This window comes from Cherax quadricarinatus, chromosome 20 (genome assembly GCF_038502225.1).
Source record: "Cherax quadricarinatus isolate ZL_2023a chromosome 20, ASM3850222v1, whole genome shotgun sequence".
NCBI lineage: Eukaryota > Metazoa > Arthropoda > Malacostraca > Decapoda > Parastacidae > Cherax > Cherax quadricarinatus.
Window position 1 is genome coordinate 22,392,811 of NC_091311.1, and position 16,480 is coordinate 22,409,290.

General features: G+C 45.5%; 1 protein-coding gene across 1 annotated transcript in view; it reads right to left on the bottom strand.

The window, feature by feature from the left end:
• The window catches only part of TrpA1 (Transient receptor potential cation channel A1), a 249,076-nt gene that overhangs the window by 141,446 nt on the left and 91,150 nt on the right, over positions 1-16,480 (bottom strand). The window contains 2 exon segments of the mRNA XM_070087089.1: positions 7,326-7,482; positions 15,995-16,096. Of these exon segments, the coding sequence (XP_069943190.1) occupies positions 7,326-7,482; positions 15,995-16,096 (259 nt within the window).

Here is a 16,480-nt window from a genome sequence, read left to right on the forward strand (position 1 = left end):
TCCTACCATCACACCACCACTCCTACCATAACACCACCACTCCTACTATCACACCACCACTCCTACCTATCACACCACCCACTCCTACCATCACACCACCACTCCTACCATCACACCACCACTCCTACCATCACACCACCACTCCTACCATCACACCACCACTCCTACCATCACACCACCACTCCTACCATCACACCACCACTCCTACCATCACACCACCACTCCTACCATCACACCACCACTCCTACCATCACACCACCACTCCTACCATCACACCACCACTCCTACCATCACACCACCACTCCTACCATCACACCACCACTCCTACCATCACACCACCACTCCTACCATCACACCACCACTCCTACCATCACACCACCACTCCTACCATCACACCACCACTCCTACCATCACACCACCACTCCTACCATCACACCACCACTCCTACCACTCCTACCATCACACCACCACTCCTACCATCACACCACCACTCCTACCATCACACCACCACTCCTACCATCACACCACCACTCCTACCATCACACCACCACTCCTACCATCACACCACCACTCCTACCATCACACCACCACTCCTACCATCACACCACCACTCCTACCATCACACCACCACTCCTACCATCACACCACCACTCCTACCATCACACCACCACTCCTACCATCACACCACCACTCCTACCATCACACCACCACTCCTACCATCACACCACCACTCCTACCATCACACCACCACTCCTACCATCACACCACCACTCCTACCATCACACCACCCCTCCTACCATCACACCACCACTCCTACTATCACACCACCACTCCTACTATCACACCACCCCTCCTACCATCACACCGCCACTCCTACCATCACACCACCACTCCTACCATCACACCACCACTCCTACCATCACACCACCACTCCTACCATCACACCACCACTCCTACCATCACACCACCACTCCTACTATCACATCACCCCTCCTACCATCAAAACCACCACTCCTACCATCACACCACCACTCCTACCATCACACCACAACTCCTACCATCACACCACAACTCCTACCATCACACCACCACTCCTACTATCACACCACCCCTCCTACCATCACACCACCACTCCTACCATCACACCACAACTCCTACCATCACACCACCACTCCTACCATCACACCACCACTCCTACCATCACACCACCCCTCCTACCATCACACCACCACTCCTACCATCACACCACCACTTCTACCATCACACCACCCCTCCTACCATCACACCACCACTCCTACCATCACACCACCACTCCTACCATCACACCACCACTTCTACCATCACACCACCCCTCCTACCATCACACCACCACTCCTACCATCACACCACCACTCCTACCATCACACCACCCCTCCTACCATCACACCACCACTCCTACTATCACACCACCACTCCTACCATCACACCACCACTCCTACCATCACACCACCACTCCTACTATCACACCACCCCTCCTACCATCACACCACCACTCCTACCATCACACCACCACTCCTACCATCACACCACAACTCCTACCATCACACCACCATTCCTACCATCACACCACCACTCCTACCATCACACCACCCCTCCTACCATCACACCACCACTCCTACCATCACACCACCACTCCTACCATCACACCACCCCTCCTACCATCACACCACCACTCCTACCATCACACCACCACTCCTACCATCACACCACCACTTCTACCATCACACCACCCCTCCTACCATCACACCACCACTCCTACCATCACACCACCACTCCTACCATCACACCACCCCTCCTACCATCACACCACCACTCCTACTATCACACCACCACTCCTACCATCACACCACCACTCCTACCATCACACCACCACTTTTACCATCACACCACCCCTCCTACCATCACACCACCACTCCTACCATCACACCACCACTCCTACCATCACACCACCCCTCCTACCATCACACCACCACTCCTACTATCACACCACCACTCCTACCATCACACCACCACTCCTACCATCACACCACCACTTCTACCATCACACCACCCCTCCTACCATCACACCACCACTCCTACCATCACACCACCACTCCTACCATCACACCACCACTTCTACCATCACACCACCCCTCCTACCATCACACCACCACTCCTACCATCACACCACCACTCCTACCATCACACCACCACTCCTACCATCACACCACCACTCCTACTTTCACACCACCACTCCTACCATCACACCACCACTCCTACCATCACACCACCACTCCTACCATCACACCACCACTCCTACCATCACACCACCACTCCTACCATCACACCACCACTCCTACTATCACACCACCCCTCCTACCATCACACCACCACTCCTACTATCACACCACCACTCCTACCATCACACCACCACTCCTACCATCACACCACCACTTCTACCATCACACCACCCCTCTTACCATCACACCACCACTCCTACCATCACACCACCACTCCTACCATCACACCACCACTCCTACCATCACACCACCACTCCTACTATCACACCACCACTCCTACCATCACACCACCACTCCTACCATCACACCACCACTTCTACCATCACACCACCACTCCTACCATCACACCACCACTCCTACTATCACACCACCACTCCTACCATCACACCACCACTCCTACCATCACACCACCACTCCAGCCGTGACACCACCACTCCAGCCGTCACACTACCACTCCAGCCGTGACACCACCACTCCACCCGTCACACCACCATTCCAGTCGTCACACCACCACTCCAGCCGTCACACTACCATTCCAGCCGTCACACCACCACTCCAGCCGTCACACCACCACTCCAGCCGTCACACCACTCCAGCCATCACACCACCACTCCAGCCCTCACACCACCACTCCAGCCGTCACACCACCACTCCAGCCGTCATACCACCACTCCAGTCGTCACACCACCAGTTCAGCAGTCACACCACCACTCCAGCCGTCACACCACCACTCCAGCCGTCACATCACTGCTCCAGCCGTCACACCATCACTCCAGCCGTAACACCACCACTCCAGCCGTCACACCACCACTCCAGCCGTCACACCACCACTCCAGCCGTCACACCACCACTCCAGCCGTCACACCACCACTCCAGCCGTCACACCACCACTCCAGCCGTCACACCACCACTCCAGCCGTCACACCACCACTCCAGCCGTCACACCAACACTCCATCCGTCACACCAACACTCCAGCCGTCACATCAACACTCCAGCCGTCACACGAACATTCCAGCCGTCACACGAACACTCCAGCCGTCACACCACCACTCCAGCCGTCACACCACCACTCCAGGCGTCACAACATCACTTCATCCGTGACACCAACACTCCAGCCGTCACACCAACACTCCAGCCGTCACACAACCACTCCAGCCGTCACACCAACACTCCAACCGTCACGCCACCACTCCAGCCGTCACACCAACACTCCAGTCGTCACACAACCACTCCAGCCGTCACACCAACACTCCAGCCGTCACGCCACCACTCCAGCCGTCACGCCACCACTCCAGCCGTCACACCACCACTCCAGCCGTCACACCACCACTCCAGCCGTCACACCACCACTCCAGCCGTCACACCAACACTCCTACCATCACTTTATTACTTCCTTTCTCGCATATCAGCACAAACGCAGACAGACAGGAGTATCTCAGACAATAGTATCTCAAGCAGGAGTATCTCAGCAGGAGTATCTCAAACAATAGTATCTCAAGCAGGAGTATCTCAGCAGGAGTATCTCAGACAATAGTATCTCAAGCAGGAGTATCTTAGCAGGAGTATCTCAAACAATAGTATCTCAAGCAGGAGTATCTCAGCAGGAGTATCTCAGACAATAGTATCTCAAGTAGGAGCATCTCAGCAGGAGTATCTCAGACAATAGTATCTCAAGCAGGAGTATCTTAGCAGAAGTATCTCAGACAATAGTATCTCAAGCAGGAGTATCTCAGCATGAGTATCTCAGACAATAGTATCTCAAGCAGGAGCATCTCAGACATTAGTATCTCAAGCAGGAGCATCTCGGACAATAGTATCTCAAGCAGGAGTATCTCAGCAGGAGTATCTCAGACTATAGTATCTCAAGCAGGAGTATCTCAGCAGGAGTGTCTCAGACAATAGTATCTGAAGCAGGAGCATCTCAGACAATAGTATCTCAAGCAGGAGTATCTCAGCAGGTGTATCTCAGACAATAGTATCTCAAGCAGGAGTATCTCAGCAGGAGTATCTCAGACAATAGTATCTCAAGCAGGAGTATCTCAGCAGGAGTATCTCAGACAATAGTATCTCAAGCAGGAGTATCGCAGACAGGAGTATCTCAAGCAGGAGTATCGCAGACAGGAGTATCTCAAGCAGGAGTATCTCAGGCAGGATTATCTCATACAGGAATATGTCAGATAGGAGTATCTCAAGCAGAAGTATCTCAAGCAGTAGTATCTCGGACAGGAGTATCTCAGACAATATTATCTCTAGCAGGAGTATCTCAGATAATATTATATCAGGCAGGAGTATCTCATACAGGAGTATCTCAGATAATAGTATCTCAAGCAGGAGTATCTCAGACATGAGTATCTCAAGCAGGAGTATCTCAGCAGGAGTATCTCAAGCAGGAGTATCTCAGACAATTGTATCTCAAGTAGGAGTATCTCAGACAATATTATCTCAAGCAGGAGTATCTCATACAGGAGTATCTCAGATAATAGTATCTCAAGCAGGAGTATCTCAGAAAGGAGTATCTCAAGCAGGAGTATCTCAAGCAGGAGTATCTCAAGCAGGAATATCTCAAGGAGGAGTATCTCAGCAGTAGTATCTCTAGTAGGAGTATCTGAGACAGGAGTATCTCAAGTGGGAGTATCTTAAGGAGGAGTATCTCAAGCAAGAGTATCTCGGACTAGAGTATCTCAAGCAGGAGTATCTCAGATAGGAGTTTCTCAAGCAGAAGTATTTCAAGCAGGAGTATCTCAGACAGGAGTATCTCAAGCAGGAGTATCTCAGACAAGAGTATCTCAGATAGGAGTATCTCAAGCAGAAGTATTTCAAGCAGGAGTATCTCAGACAGGAGTATCTCAAGCAGGAGTATCTCAGATAGGAGTATCTCAAGCAGAAGTATCTCAAGCAGGAGTATCTCAGACAGGAGTATCTCAAGCAGGAATATCTCTGTCAGGAGTATCTCAGACAGGATTATCTCAGTCAGGAGTATCTCTGACTGGAGTATCTCGAGCAGGAGTATCTCAAACAGGAGTATCTCAAGCAGTAGTATCTCAGGCAAGTCTGAATCATCCATCAACTACTTACGGCCGCTAAGAATGTCGTGAAGGTGAGGAGTGATTCTGGCACTTAAATTACATCCTGCATATCACTTTTGTGTGAATCGTCATTCAGGATTAGTGAGGCTTTCGAAAACAGAAACTTTCTAGAGTTATGTAAGTTTGCTGAAATGTCTGAGTGTTGAGATAAGTTATATCATGTCACTGGGTTGTTGTGGATCTGTGACTGGTAGACGAATATCTGAGGATTTTCTCACTGAAGATGGTTCCACAAGGAGGATTTACATAGTTTCGGACCAATTTAGCATTTGATATCCAGAGTGCCTTAACACCAGCTAGGGAAGGTAAATGTTTCTTCCATGAAATCACAATGACGTGGCTTCTTTGTAATCGTATATTGACCCTGCTGGAAGCATTCCTATGTCAGCTTCTGTAACTGCATGTTTGGGTGTAGATCGATCAACATAATTGTCAGGGGTAATCGCACTAATACCCAGCCCATGAAAGTGCTTTTCCCGTCTAGAACACAAACGTTGTGATCAACGTTATCTGCAACGAGGAGTGACAAAATCTTAGCTTCATGTGCTAATAGAATATTCTGCGCAATAGCTGAACAGCTTCCAAACTTGTTCATTTCGATGTATGAAGCAGAAAAAAAGCTAAGATGATTCAGAGTATACAGTAGATGCTTAGATCGATGTGGCTAATGCATTTGCAGTCCAAGACCCAATTGCAATGGAGCAATTATGGCTTTTGGTCCAACTTATTGCATAATACTTTTTCCAATGAAGGCAAATTTCACATGAACATCTTTGTCAAGAACAAGCCTTATGTAAAACTGGAAGACTGTCATGGAGATACTGGGATGAAGCTTCGGAGATGCAGGTGGATTCGTATCCTTTAAGACAGAAGCATGATTACTGATGTCATTTTTTATTAATCTAGCTGTTGTTTCAATAAAGTGTACTTTTTCATTTGTATCATAATTTTCTCGAGGTATATCCTGTTATCTTGGAAGTATGGTGGGCACAGTCTCACGCTGTCACTGTCATCTTTGCGCCTCTACAACATATTACGATATCATCACCACAGTGATTGTAAAGTTTCTGCTTCATGTGCTGATGGGAGTAATCTGTGTACACAGGCTCTTCCAGGTAGTTCTCCAGGGTAGATACAAGGTGTGCTAACATCAGGTGTGCTAACATCAGGTGTGCTAACATCAGGTGTGCTAACATCAGGTGTTTTTCATCAGTTTACCAATAGAAGTGCAAGTCTTTAGGAACGCCTCTGCTGTAAGTTCTCGGGTCTCTCACACTTGGAACTGTTTTTTTTAGCGACGGTCCGAAGCTTCTGTACTGCTGTGGAATGGATTCTCCTCTGCAAAAATTTATGCTACAGGAATTATGGTAAACAGAATGTTCTGTGTTGCCGTTAATGTAAATGTTGCTGACGTATCTTCACTAATAGTTGGCATCTTCATTCGTATCCGAGAAAGAGGTTAATAGGCTCTAATGTGAACACAAATTTGCAGTGTTTGGTACGGAAACTTAAATATTGAAAATAAGTTTTTCACATTATGCCATTTTTCGGCCAATTTGATTGCTTTCCCGCTGTTTGAATTATGTGGATTTTGATTATTTTGAATTATACATTGCAAAAGCTTCTACTGCAACTTTTTTTTCACGTTAAACTATATATTTGCTCTCACATTTCTCTGGTTTACCCCTCTCTAGCCCCCTTATCTTCTTCCCTTCATCACACCTCTCATGCTACAGTCACATTTCTGTGACGTGAACACTTCATAATTAGCCCACAAATTGAAACTGAAAAACTAGACAACGTCTCTTTCTTTTCTGAACTATAATACATCCCCTCTCTACTTCCTTCCTTCTCTACCCCCTTGCTTCCTTCCCTCTTTTCTTCATTTCCTCTCTTTCCCTTCCTCTCAGCTTGACTCACCTGCCTTGTGTTGTACGAGGAAGAGTATTGCTTGTGTCTGGTTGTGTGCGGCTGCGTGGTGCAAGGCTGTCCAGCCTCTCTTGTCCACCACACCCACACGCTCGGGGTCCCCCATGTAGAGACGCTCCAACTCTCCTACATCACCCTTAGCGGCCACCTGCCGGCGGAGCGGTAATAGATTAAGGCAAGACAAGTACACCATGGGGAATTTTACATGGTTAATAAACTGTGTATATAACAATACTATTGTAGTGTGAGCAATCAGCAGCTTCTCCCTGACCACTACTTTCGGTACCACTATGAATTATTCCAGTGGCTGTCGGAAGGACTGATTAATGAGGTTTATCCAAACTGATGTATTTCACTGAGGTATTTTACTTTTCACTTGTTCACGTGAACTCATTTTACGTTTGATCTCTGTCCATACAACACTGTTCCCCAAATGTGCTTGTGCAGTTACGTGTAACCTGTTCTAAAGAAAATATTGCAGTTTAATAAAATATTAACAGTAAGAAATTAGATTTGTCTTGAGCTCTTAGTAACGTTGAACTATTGACACTCTCCACGAAGTTTTAAACTGGAACCTCGCGTTCACTGTTTACTGTTCGGGTTACTTCAATGACTTTCCTTCAGTGTCCTGTAGTTCAACAGTTCTGTCATACTTATACTCGTGTATATTTGTTGTTGAATGAGTATCAGTCTATTATTTATTCATGATTATTCACCCTCACGAACAATTGGTTTACTTATCCGTCGTTGTTGACCTGCTACAAGTCAAGGTTCCTGAAACATAGGCCTTTCGTGTTATAACCAACACTTTTTCAAGAGCCTGTAATAGCGGAAAGAAAGAGATAAGCCGGTAGGTGTGTTTATAAAAGCACCTCTTCCAGGACGTATTCACAGACACTCCAACCCGGGCTGATTTCCGTTCCTTCCCTCTATTGGCACACACACATATATATATATATATATATATATATATATATATATATATATATATATATATATATATATATATATATATATATATATATATATATATATATATATATATATATATATATATATATATATATATATATATATATATATATATATATATATATATATATATATATATATATATATATATGCAAAACAACCATGGGGGGACTTGAATGGTTATTCCATGTGGATCACTTATTTTAAAAACACAAACACTGTTACAATATATCAAAGATTATGAATCTCCCTGACCTGACTAGGTTGGGTGCATTGGCTTAAGCCGGTAGGAGACTTGGACCTGCCTCGCATGGGCCATTAGGCCTTCTGCAGTGTTCCATCGTTCTTATGTTCTTATGTTCTTATGTTCTCCCGCTCTGAAGCTGGACGTGAGCCATGTGCGAGGTGCGAGGTTCTGACCTGAGCGTCGATAAGATGGGGAAGGAAGAAGGATGGGTAAGGAAATATGGGAAGGGGTTGGGATGGTGGAGGAGGTGGGATAATGTAGGTTAGTGCCCCATCCACTCTGGGCAAGTTGAGCAGGTTTACTGCAGATGTCGATGTCGATGCGTGAGGATTTCTGGGAACAGCTGTGTACTGTGGGAGGCAGGCATGAGACGGCAGGAAGAGCGGAGATGGCAACTAAATTAGGGTCGATTGAAGCCACACCTCAGCTTTAGCTAAATAGCAAAGTGCTGGGGGACTTCAGCTTGGCGGTGGATGATCGTTGAGAAGCTGGTTATACAACCGAGCCATTGGTGAGAGCGTTGAACTTCGTTCTTGTGAAGTGCCGTGCTTTGAATGGAATTGTGGGGTCTGGTCCAGAAGTGGTGAGGAGGTAGAGTACCTCGTCCAAGGGAATGGGTGGTTCTTCATCACAGGTGTACTGGACAGCCCCATCCAGGAGTCGTTGTTCGAATTCTTGGCCAAACATTACGTTGTTATAAGGTTTCGTGGTATAGAGCTTGATACCAGGTTTACCGTAGTAATCTGGCTTGGTCTCAGAGGCAGGTGTGGTCGATGATTGGTCGGTTGAGGCGGTGGAGGGAGAGGAAATTGGCGGTCTCTCATTGGTGGGATTTGGCGGCGTCTCGGTGGTCTGTGACTGGTCCATTCCTTTGGCGGAGGGAGGCGGTGGAGATGGAGCTGTGGAGATCTTGACGGTACTGTTAGTGGATTTTATGATGTCCGACGAAGGTGGAGAGTCAGGGAATGTGAATCCTGGCATATTGTTGAGTTTGAAAAGTTCGTTGATGGTGGTGTTGAGTGATCAAGGTGCAGCTACAATGTGTACATGAGTGTACATGATGCAGTAGAGGATTTTGGTGGAGTCGCCTTAAGGAAGTGGAGAGGATGATGTACTAGTGGAAGACGCAGATTGAGTGGCTTTGAGAATCTTGGAGGCATCTGCTTGGAGCTTGGTAACAGCAGCATATGTAGTAACTTGAACAGTGGTTTTGTTCTGCTGTTCAAGTTGTTTCTTGAGTGCTTCACGCCTCGTTGGACACTTGGCAGCAAAGGTATGGTGGCCATTTTTGTAGTTCAGGCATTTAGGTTGAGTGGTGATGGTACAAGTCTTGAAATCATGTCCTTTGCCGCAGGTAGAGCAGAGCTTCTTGTCCTTGGTGGAACAGTCTTTAGTGATGTGCAGGTATGAGTAACAGTTATAACACTGTGGGATGTGCTCGAATTTCTCTGCTTCAGTGTAGGCTGGATTGATGTGAAAATAGTGGATAGCCACTCCCTTAGCGAGATCTCTGGCTACAATGTTGACGTTAGGCGTCTCAGTGATATGTTTTATCTTGACCCAAGTGTTCTGGTCTTCAATGGATGATTTGATTTCTGCGATATCTTGAGTAGTGATGAGCTTGTCCAGCCACTTGAGAAACAGTTCTCTTAGCCCTCAAAGCTGGGGTAGTCATGACTTAAAATCCTCGTTGTTGGAAAGTGGAGGTAGCATCGGTGGTGATTAGTTTCTCAGCCTCGATGTCGTTAGTGCAGACGACTAGGAAAGCTTCGTTGAGCGAGAGAATCGCATTGCACCTGACTCGCAGAGTGCCACTGATGGCAGCTGCGAGTGCTAGCTTGGGTGAGTCACTGACTGTCACACTTGCTGGTTTGATCTTCACTCGGTTTTAGAAGTGCATCGTGGAAGATGCCATTGAGTGGATAAGTAAAGTTCCCCTTCCCAATGGGGATCGTAGGGAAAATGTGTCAATGTTGGGAATGGGAAAATGTGAGCCATGTACGCAGCAAGCATTTTCCTTCTGGATGGCCACGCTGAGGCGCTGGAACATGAAAGTGGCCTCCTTCGGGTCCCTGGTGGTGTCAGTGAGTCTAGAACCCAATTCTTTGAGGAAACGTGCGGTGTTTTTCCCCATGATCCCAGGGTCTCCAGTCACACTGGAACAAATTGATACTGATGGCTTATATCTCTGTACTTGCTGATCTTGTACTTTTCCCTATGATCTGCAGCACCTCCATGTTGCCAAACACTGTAATGGATGTAGGTGTGAGCCAGTGTCGACACGCAGATATAGTCCCATGTTAAAACCATGCCATTCTTCCAAGGATAGATGGTGATCCAGTTGGGGCGGTTTGCAGGATTGTGAGCATTGCTGATGCTAGGGATCAGGGCTCTCTCTCTCTACCCAGGTGTAGCAAGGCTCCTCTTTATGATGTCCTTGACTTCATTGTGTTTTGTATGCCAGCCCTTGATTCGGGAGCAGTTAAGACTTTGTAGACCACAATGGTCGGCTAGCGCTTCGCAGCAAATACACATATTCTGTGTGAATTGGGGCATCGAGGCAGAGAGCCGCTGCAATACGGAGGGTCTGTGAGTTGAGGCATATTCCCATTGTCGAAATGGAAACTGTTTGGAGGAAGTCCCCGGAGTGATGTGCACTTACAGCTTGGAGACAGGCAGTATCCCTGTTCGATATTGCAGCCTTGAGCTAGTTGGCAAGCACCTTTAAGTGATGGGGCCATCTCAGCTCGACTGTTGTAGGCCAGTGCTGCACTAGGTTTCAGTGCTGGAACAGCGAAAGTCTTCCATTTGGTAATGGCACTGGTATATATATATATATATATATATATATATATATATATATATATATATATATATATATATATATATATATAAAGTGGGAGTTGTGACAGTTGCTCTTTGCTGATGACACTGTGCTCTTGGGAGATTCTGAAGAGAAGTTGCAGAGATTGGTGGATGAATTTGGTAGGGTGTGCAAAAGAAGAAAATTAAAAGTGAAAATTAAAAAAAAAATTAAAAGTGAATACAGGAAAGAGTAAGGTTATGAGGATAACAAAAAGATTAGGTGATGAAAGATTGGATATCAGATTGGAGGGAGAGAGTATGGAGGAGGTGAATGTATTCAGATATTTGGGAGTGGACGTGTCAGCGGATGGGTCTATAAAAGATGAGGTGAATCATTGAATTGATGAGGGAAAAAGAGTGAGTGGTGCACTTAGGAGTCTGTGGAGACAAAGAACTTTGTCCTTGGAGGCAAAGAGGGGAATGTATGAGAGTATAGTTTTACCAACGCTCTTATATGGGTGTGAAGCATGGGTGATGAATGTTGCAGCGAGGAGAAGGCTGGAGGCAGTGGAGATGTCATGTCTGAGGGCAATGTGTGGTGTGAATATAATGCAGAGAATTCGTAGTTTGGAAGTTAGGAGGAGGTGCGGGATTACCAAAACTGTTGTCCAGAGGGCTGAGGAAGGGTTGTTGAGGTGGTTCGGACATGTAGAGAGAATGGAGCGAAACAGAGTGACTTCAAGAGTGTATCAGTCTGTAGTGGAAGGAAGGCGGGGTAGGGGTCAGCCTAGGAAAGGTTGGAGGGAGGGGGTAAAGGAGGTTTTGTGTGCGAGGGGCTTGGACTTCCAGCAGGCATGCGTGAGCGTGTTTGATAGGAATGAATGGAGACAAATGGTTTTTAATACTTGACGTGCTGTTGGAGTGTGAGCAAAGTAACATTTATGAAGGGGTTCAGGGAAACCGGCAGGCCGGACTTGAGTCCTGGAGATGGGAAGTACAGTGCCTGCACTCTGAAGGAGGGGTGTTAATGTTGCAGTTTAAAAACTGTAGTGTAAAGCACCCTTCTGGCAAGACAGTGATGGAGTGAATGATGGTGAAAGTTTCTCTTTTTCGGGCCACCCTGCCTTGGTGGGAATCGGCCGGTGTGATAATAATAATAATAATAATAATATATATATATATATATATATATATATATATATATATATATATATATATATATATATATATATATATATATATATATATATATGCAAAACAACCACGGGAGGAGTAGAAAGATAGCTCTAGGCTTTTCGTGTTGCAATCAACACATCATCAGCTTGCAAAATTGCAGAAAAGAGGAGGGTTTCCACTCGAATATGTTCCCAGAGGAGCGCCTTCACTGGAGTGAGAGAAGGAGAGAGGAGAAGGCACCGGAAGTGCCCACGGGCACAACAGCCAGAAGGATGAATATAATAGCATTAGAAAAAATCCCACAAGCATTGATATTGTAACCTAAACGAAATTAACGTAGCAATAATAATAAATTCAGTCATATTCCACTATGAAAACAATAACTTTAAATACGTATATAAATATTGTGTGCGACATAGGACAACGTGTCCTTTAAATGACGAGAGAAAACCCTAATGTATAGAGGGAAGACTTTAAAAATTATGTAAAGGAAATAGGGCTCATTAACATCAACTCGTTTAAAGGGAGGGAGACATCTGCAATGACAAGATGGCCACAGATATTCATCCCAGATGAGGTAATCATCTTGTGTACATATTTCTACTGTCTTCAAGTTATGTCCTGGAATTTGTATTGATAAAGCCACTGGATGGCGACACGTCTACAATAAAGATACCCAGATGTTGCCCATGTGTCTTAATTTCAAAAAATGTCTTAGCAGCCAGGGCTAAGGCTGAATCGTATCAATATAACAGCCACATCAGGGGAAAAAAAACGACATTATAAGTCTCCGGGTAAAGATGACAAAACAAGAAAGTGAAGTCAACACAAGATTCTATTGCATCTTCAAACTGAGCGAGGGACAGTACTAGAAATATAAAGAATAGTAATAACTCGGTGGAATTGTCAAGCATTAAAACAACAGCCAAAGTTAATAAAATTATCAAAGCTTATTGCTTGGGTAGAACTGAAAATTGGGTTGGGCAAATATTCTGTTATTGGGACGGATTGTGAAGGACCTGCCTAGTATGAGCCAACAGGCCTGCTGCAGTGTTCTTCCTTTCTTACGTTCTTATGGGAGAGTCATTCAACATTCAATAAAGCACAAGAAGCAATCGAGGTCCCAGATATCTCAAACAACATCCAGTGTAGTACCAATATTGAAGATGGAAACTTGGCTAGCAGTCCTCAACGCCGCCTTCATTTATGACGAGCGTCCTACGCAAGTTGGTGGAGTAGGTAGCAAGACACTAATAAACTATACAATACACGAAAGAATTCAATATTAATAAATCCCACAACCTAAACAGAGACATATGGCAGACTGAAAGCAGGTACGAAATACAAGGATGTATAGGCTGCTGTTCATAGATAATAAGATGGAGTTTATCACAGCTCTACTTCAAAGGAAATTACGTAATATGAAGACGCTGGTGCGTCTGTAAACTTACTGGAATGAATAAATGAAACAACAAAGACACGTACTTGGATACCTGGAGATACCTGGAGATACCTGGAGATACCTGGAGATACCTGGAGAGGGTTTCGGGGTCAACGCCCCCCGCGGCCCGGTCTGAGACCAGGCCTCGTGGTGGATCAGGGTTTGATCAACCAGGCTGTTACTGCTGGCTGCACGCAAACTGACGTACGAACCACAGCCCGGCTAGTCAGGTACTGACTGTAGGGGCCTGTCCAGTGCCTTCTTGAAGGCAGCCAGGGGTCTATTAGTAACGCCCTGATGTATGCTGGGAGGCAGTTCAACAGTCTTGGGCCCCTGGCACTTATTGGTTTGTCTCTCAGTGTACTCGTGACGCCCATGCTTTTCATTGGGGAAATGTTGCATCTCCTGCCGAGTCTTTTTCTTTCATAGGGAGTGATTTTCGTGTGCAAGTTTAGTACTAATTCCTCTAGGATTTTCCAAGAGTATATTATCATGTATTTCTCTCGCCTGCGTTCCAGGGAATGCAAATCGAAGGACTTCAACCCTTTCCAGTAATTTAGGTGCCTTATCGTACTTATGTGTGTCGTGAAAGTTCTTTGTGCACTCTCCAGGGCAGCAAATTCGCCAGCCTTGAAGGGGGCAGTTAGTGTACAGCAATATTCCAGCCTAGAGAGAACAAGTGGTTTGAAGAGAATCATCATGGGCTTGGCGTCCCTAGTTTTGAAGGTTCTCATTATCCATCCTATCATTTTTCTAGCAGATGCAGTAGATACATTGTTGTGGTCTTTGAAGGTGAGATCCTCTGACATTATCACTCCCAGGTCCTTCACATTACGTTTTCGCTTTATTTTATGGCTAGAATTTGTTGTGTACCCTGATACAGTTTTAATTTTCTCAAGTTTTCCATATCTGAGTAGGTGAAATATCTATTCATTGAACTTCATATTATTTTGATTGGCCCATTTGAAGGTTTGGTTGATGTCCGCTTGGAGTCTTGTGGTGTCTTAGATGGAGGACACTGTCATACCAATTCGGGTGTCATCCGCAAAAGAAGACATATCTCGATCTATGTCAGTTATGAGGATGACGAATATGATGGGAGCGAGTACTGTGCCTTGTGGAACAGAGCTTTTCACCGTAGCTGCCTCAGACTTTACTCTATTTACTTACTCTGTTTACTGTTACTCTTTGTGTTCTATTTGTTAGGAAGTTATAGATCCATCTACTGACTTTTTCTGTTATTCCTTTATCATGCATTTTTTTGAGCTATTACACCATGGTCACACTTGTCGAAGGCTTTTGCAAAGTCTGTGTATAATGCATCTGTATTTTGTTTATACTCTATAGCATCCAGCACCTTGTCGTAGTCGTCCATTAGCTGGGACAGGCAGGAGCGACCTGGTCTAATCCTGTGTTGCCCTGGGTTGTTTAACTGATGGGTATCTAGGTGGTTGGCGATCTTGCCTCTTAGAACCCTTTCAAAGATTTTTATGATATGGGATGTTAGTGCTATCGATCTGTAGTTCTTTGCAATTGCTTTACTGCCACCTTTGTAGAGTGGGGCTATGTCTGTTGTTTTTAGTGAGTGTGAGATGACCCCTGTGTCCATGCTCCCTCTCCATAGAATGCTGAAGGCATGTGACAGGGGATTCTTGCAGTTACTGATGAGCACGGAGTTACATGAGTCTGGGCCAAGGGCAGAGTGCATGGGCATGTCATTTTTGAAATGACTAAATTTTGGGTCTCGTTCATAAAGAATTCATTTAGATTGTCGACGTGACAAAAGTTCAGTCATAAGACTTTGCTGTTCTTTAGGTTGTCCTCAACACCAAAGCTTAGCTTGGGAGTCTGGAAAACACATGTTATTATCACACTAGAGCCTCTTGTTACCCTCGTGTTCTCATCTGCCTGCAGTTCACAGCATCTGAAGATACCTATATGGGCTCTAACATAAATATCTGAGTTGTACAATACCTTAAGTTAATTTTCTCCATGAATTCCTTATTAGTGTAGACTCACCTTGAGGATTCTGAAGGGACTTTCCACCATAAGACAGACCTGGTTGTCCTCGTCTGTTGGAGATGAGGCACTTCCTCCACCGCTCTCCATATCCTTGGCGTTCTGTGAAGCAAGTTAATGTGTCATGATAGTGGCTAATACGAGTACAGATTTAGTATACCAGGGAAGTACAATTTAAGATACTGAATCCCTTCATAAATTTTACCTAGCTCACTCTCTAACAGCACGTGAAAGTCATAAAAACTACTTACCTTTACTCCTATTTAACACGTCCACACACCCTTGTTGGACGTCCAAACCTCTCACATACAAAACCTCCCTTCAACCTTTCATAAGACCACCCCTACCATTTCTTCACTTCACTACAGATTTATATACCATCCAAGTCATTCTATTTTGATCCATCCTTTCTAAATTTCCAAACCATTTTCAATAACCCCTCCTCAGCCCTCTAGATAATGCTTTTAGTAACCCCATACCTCCAAA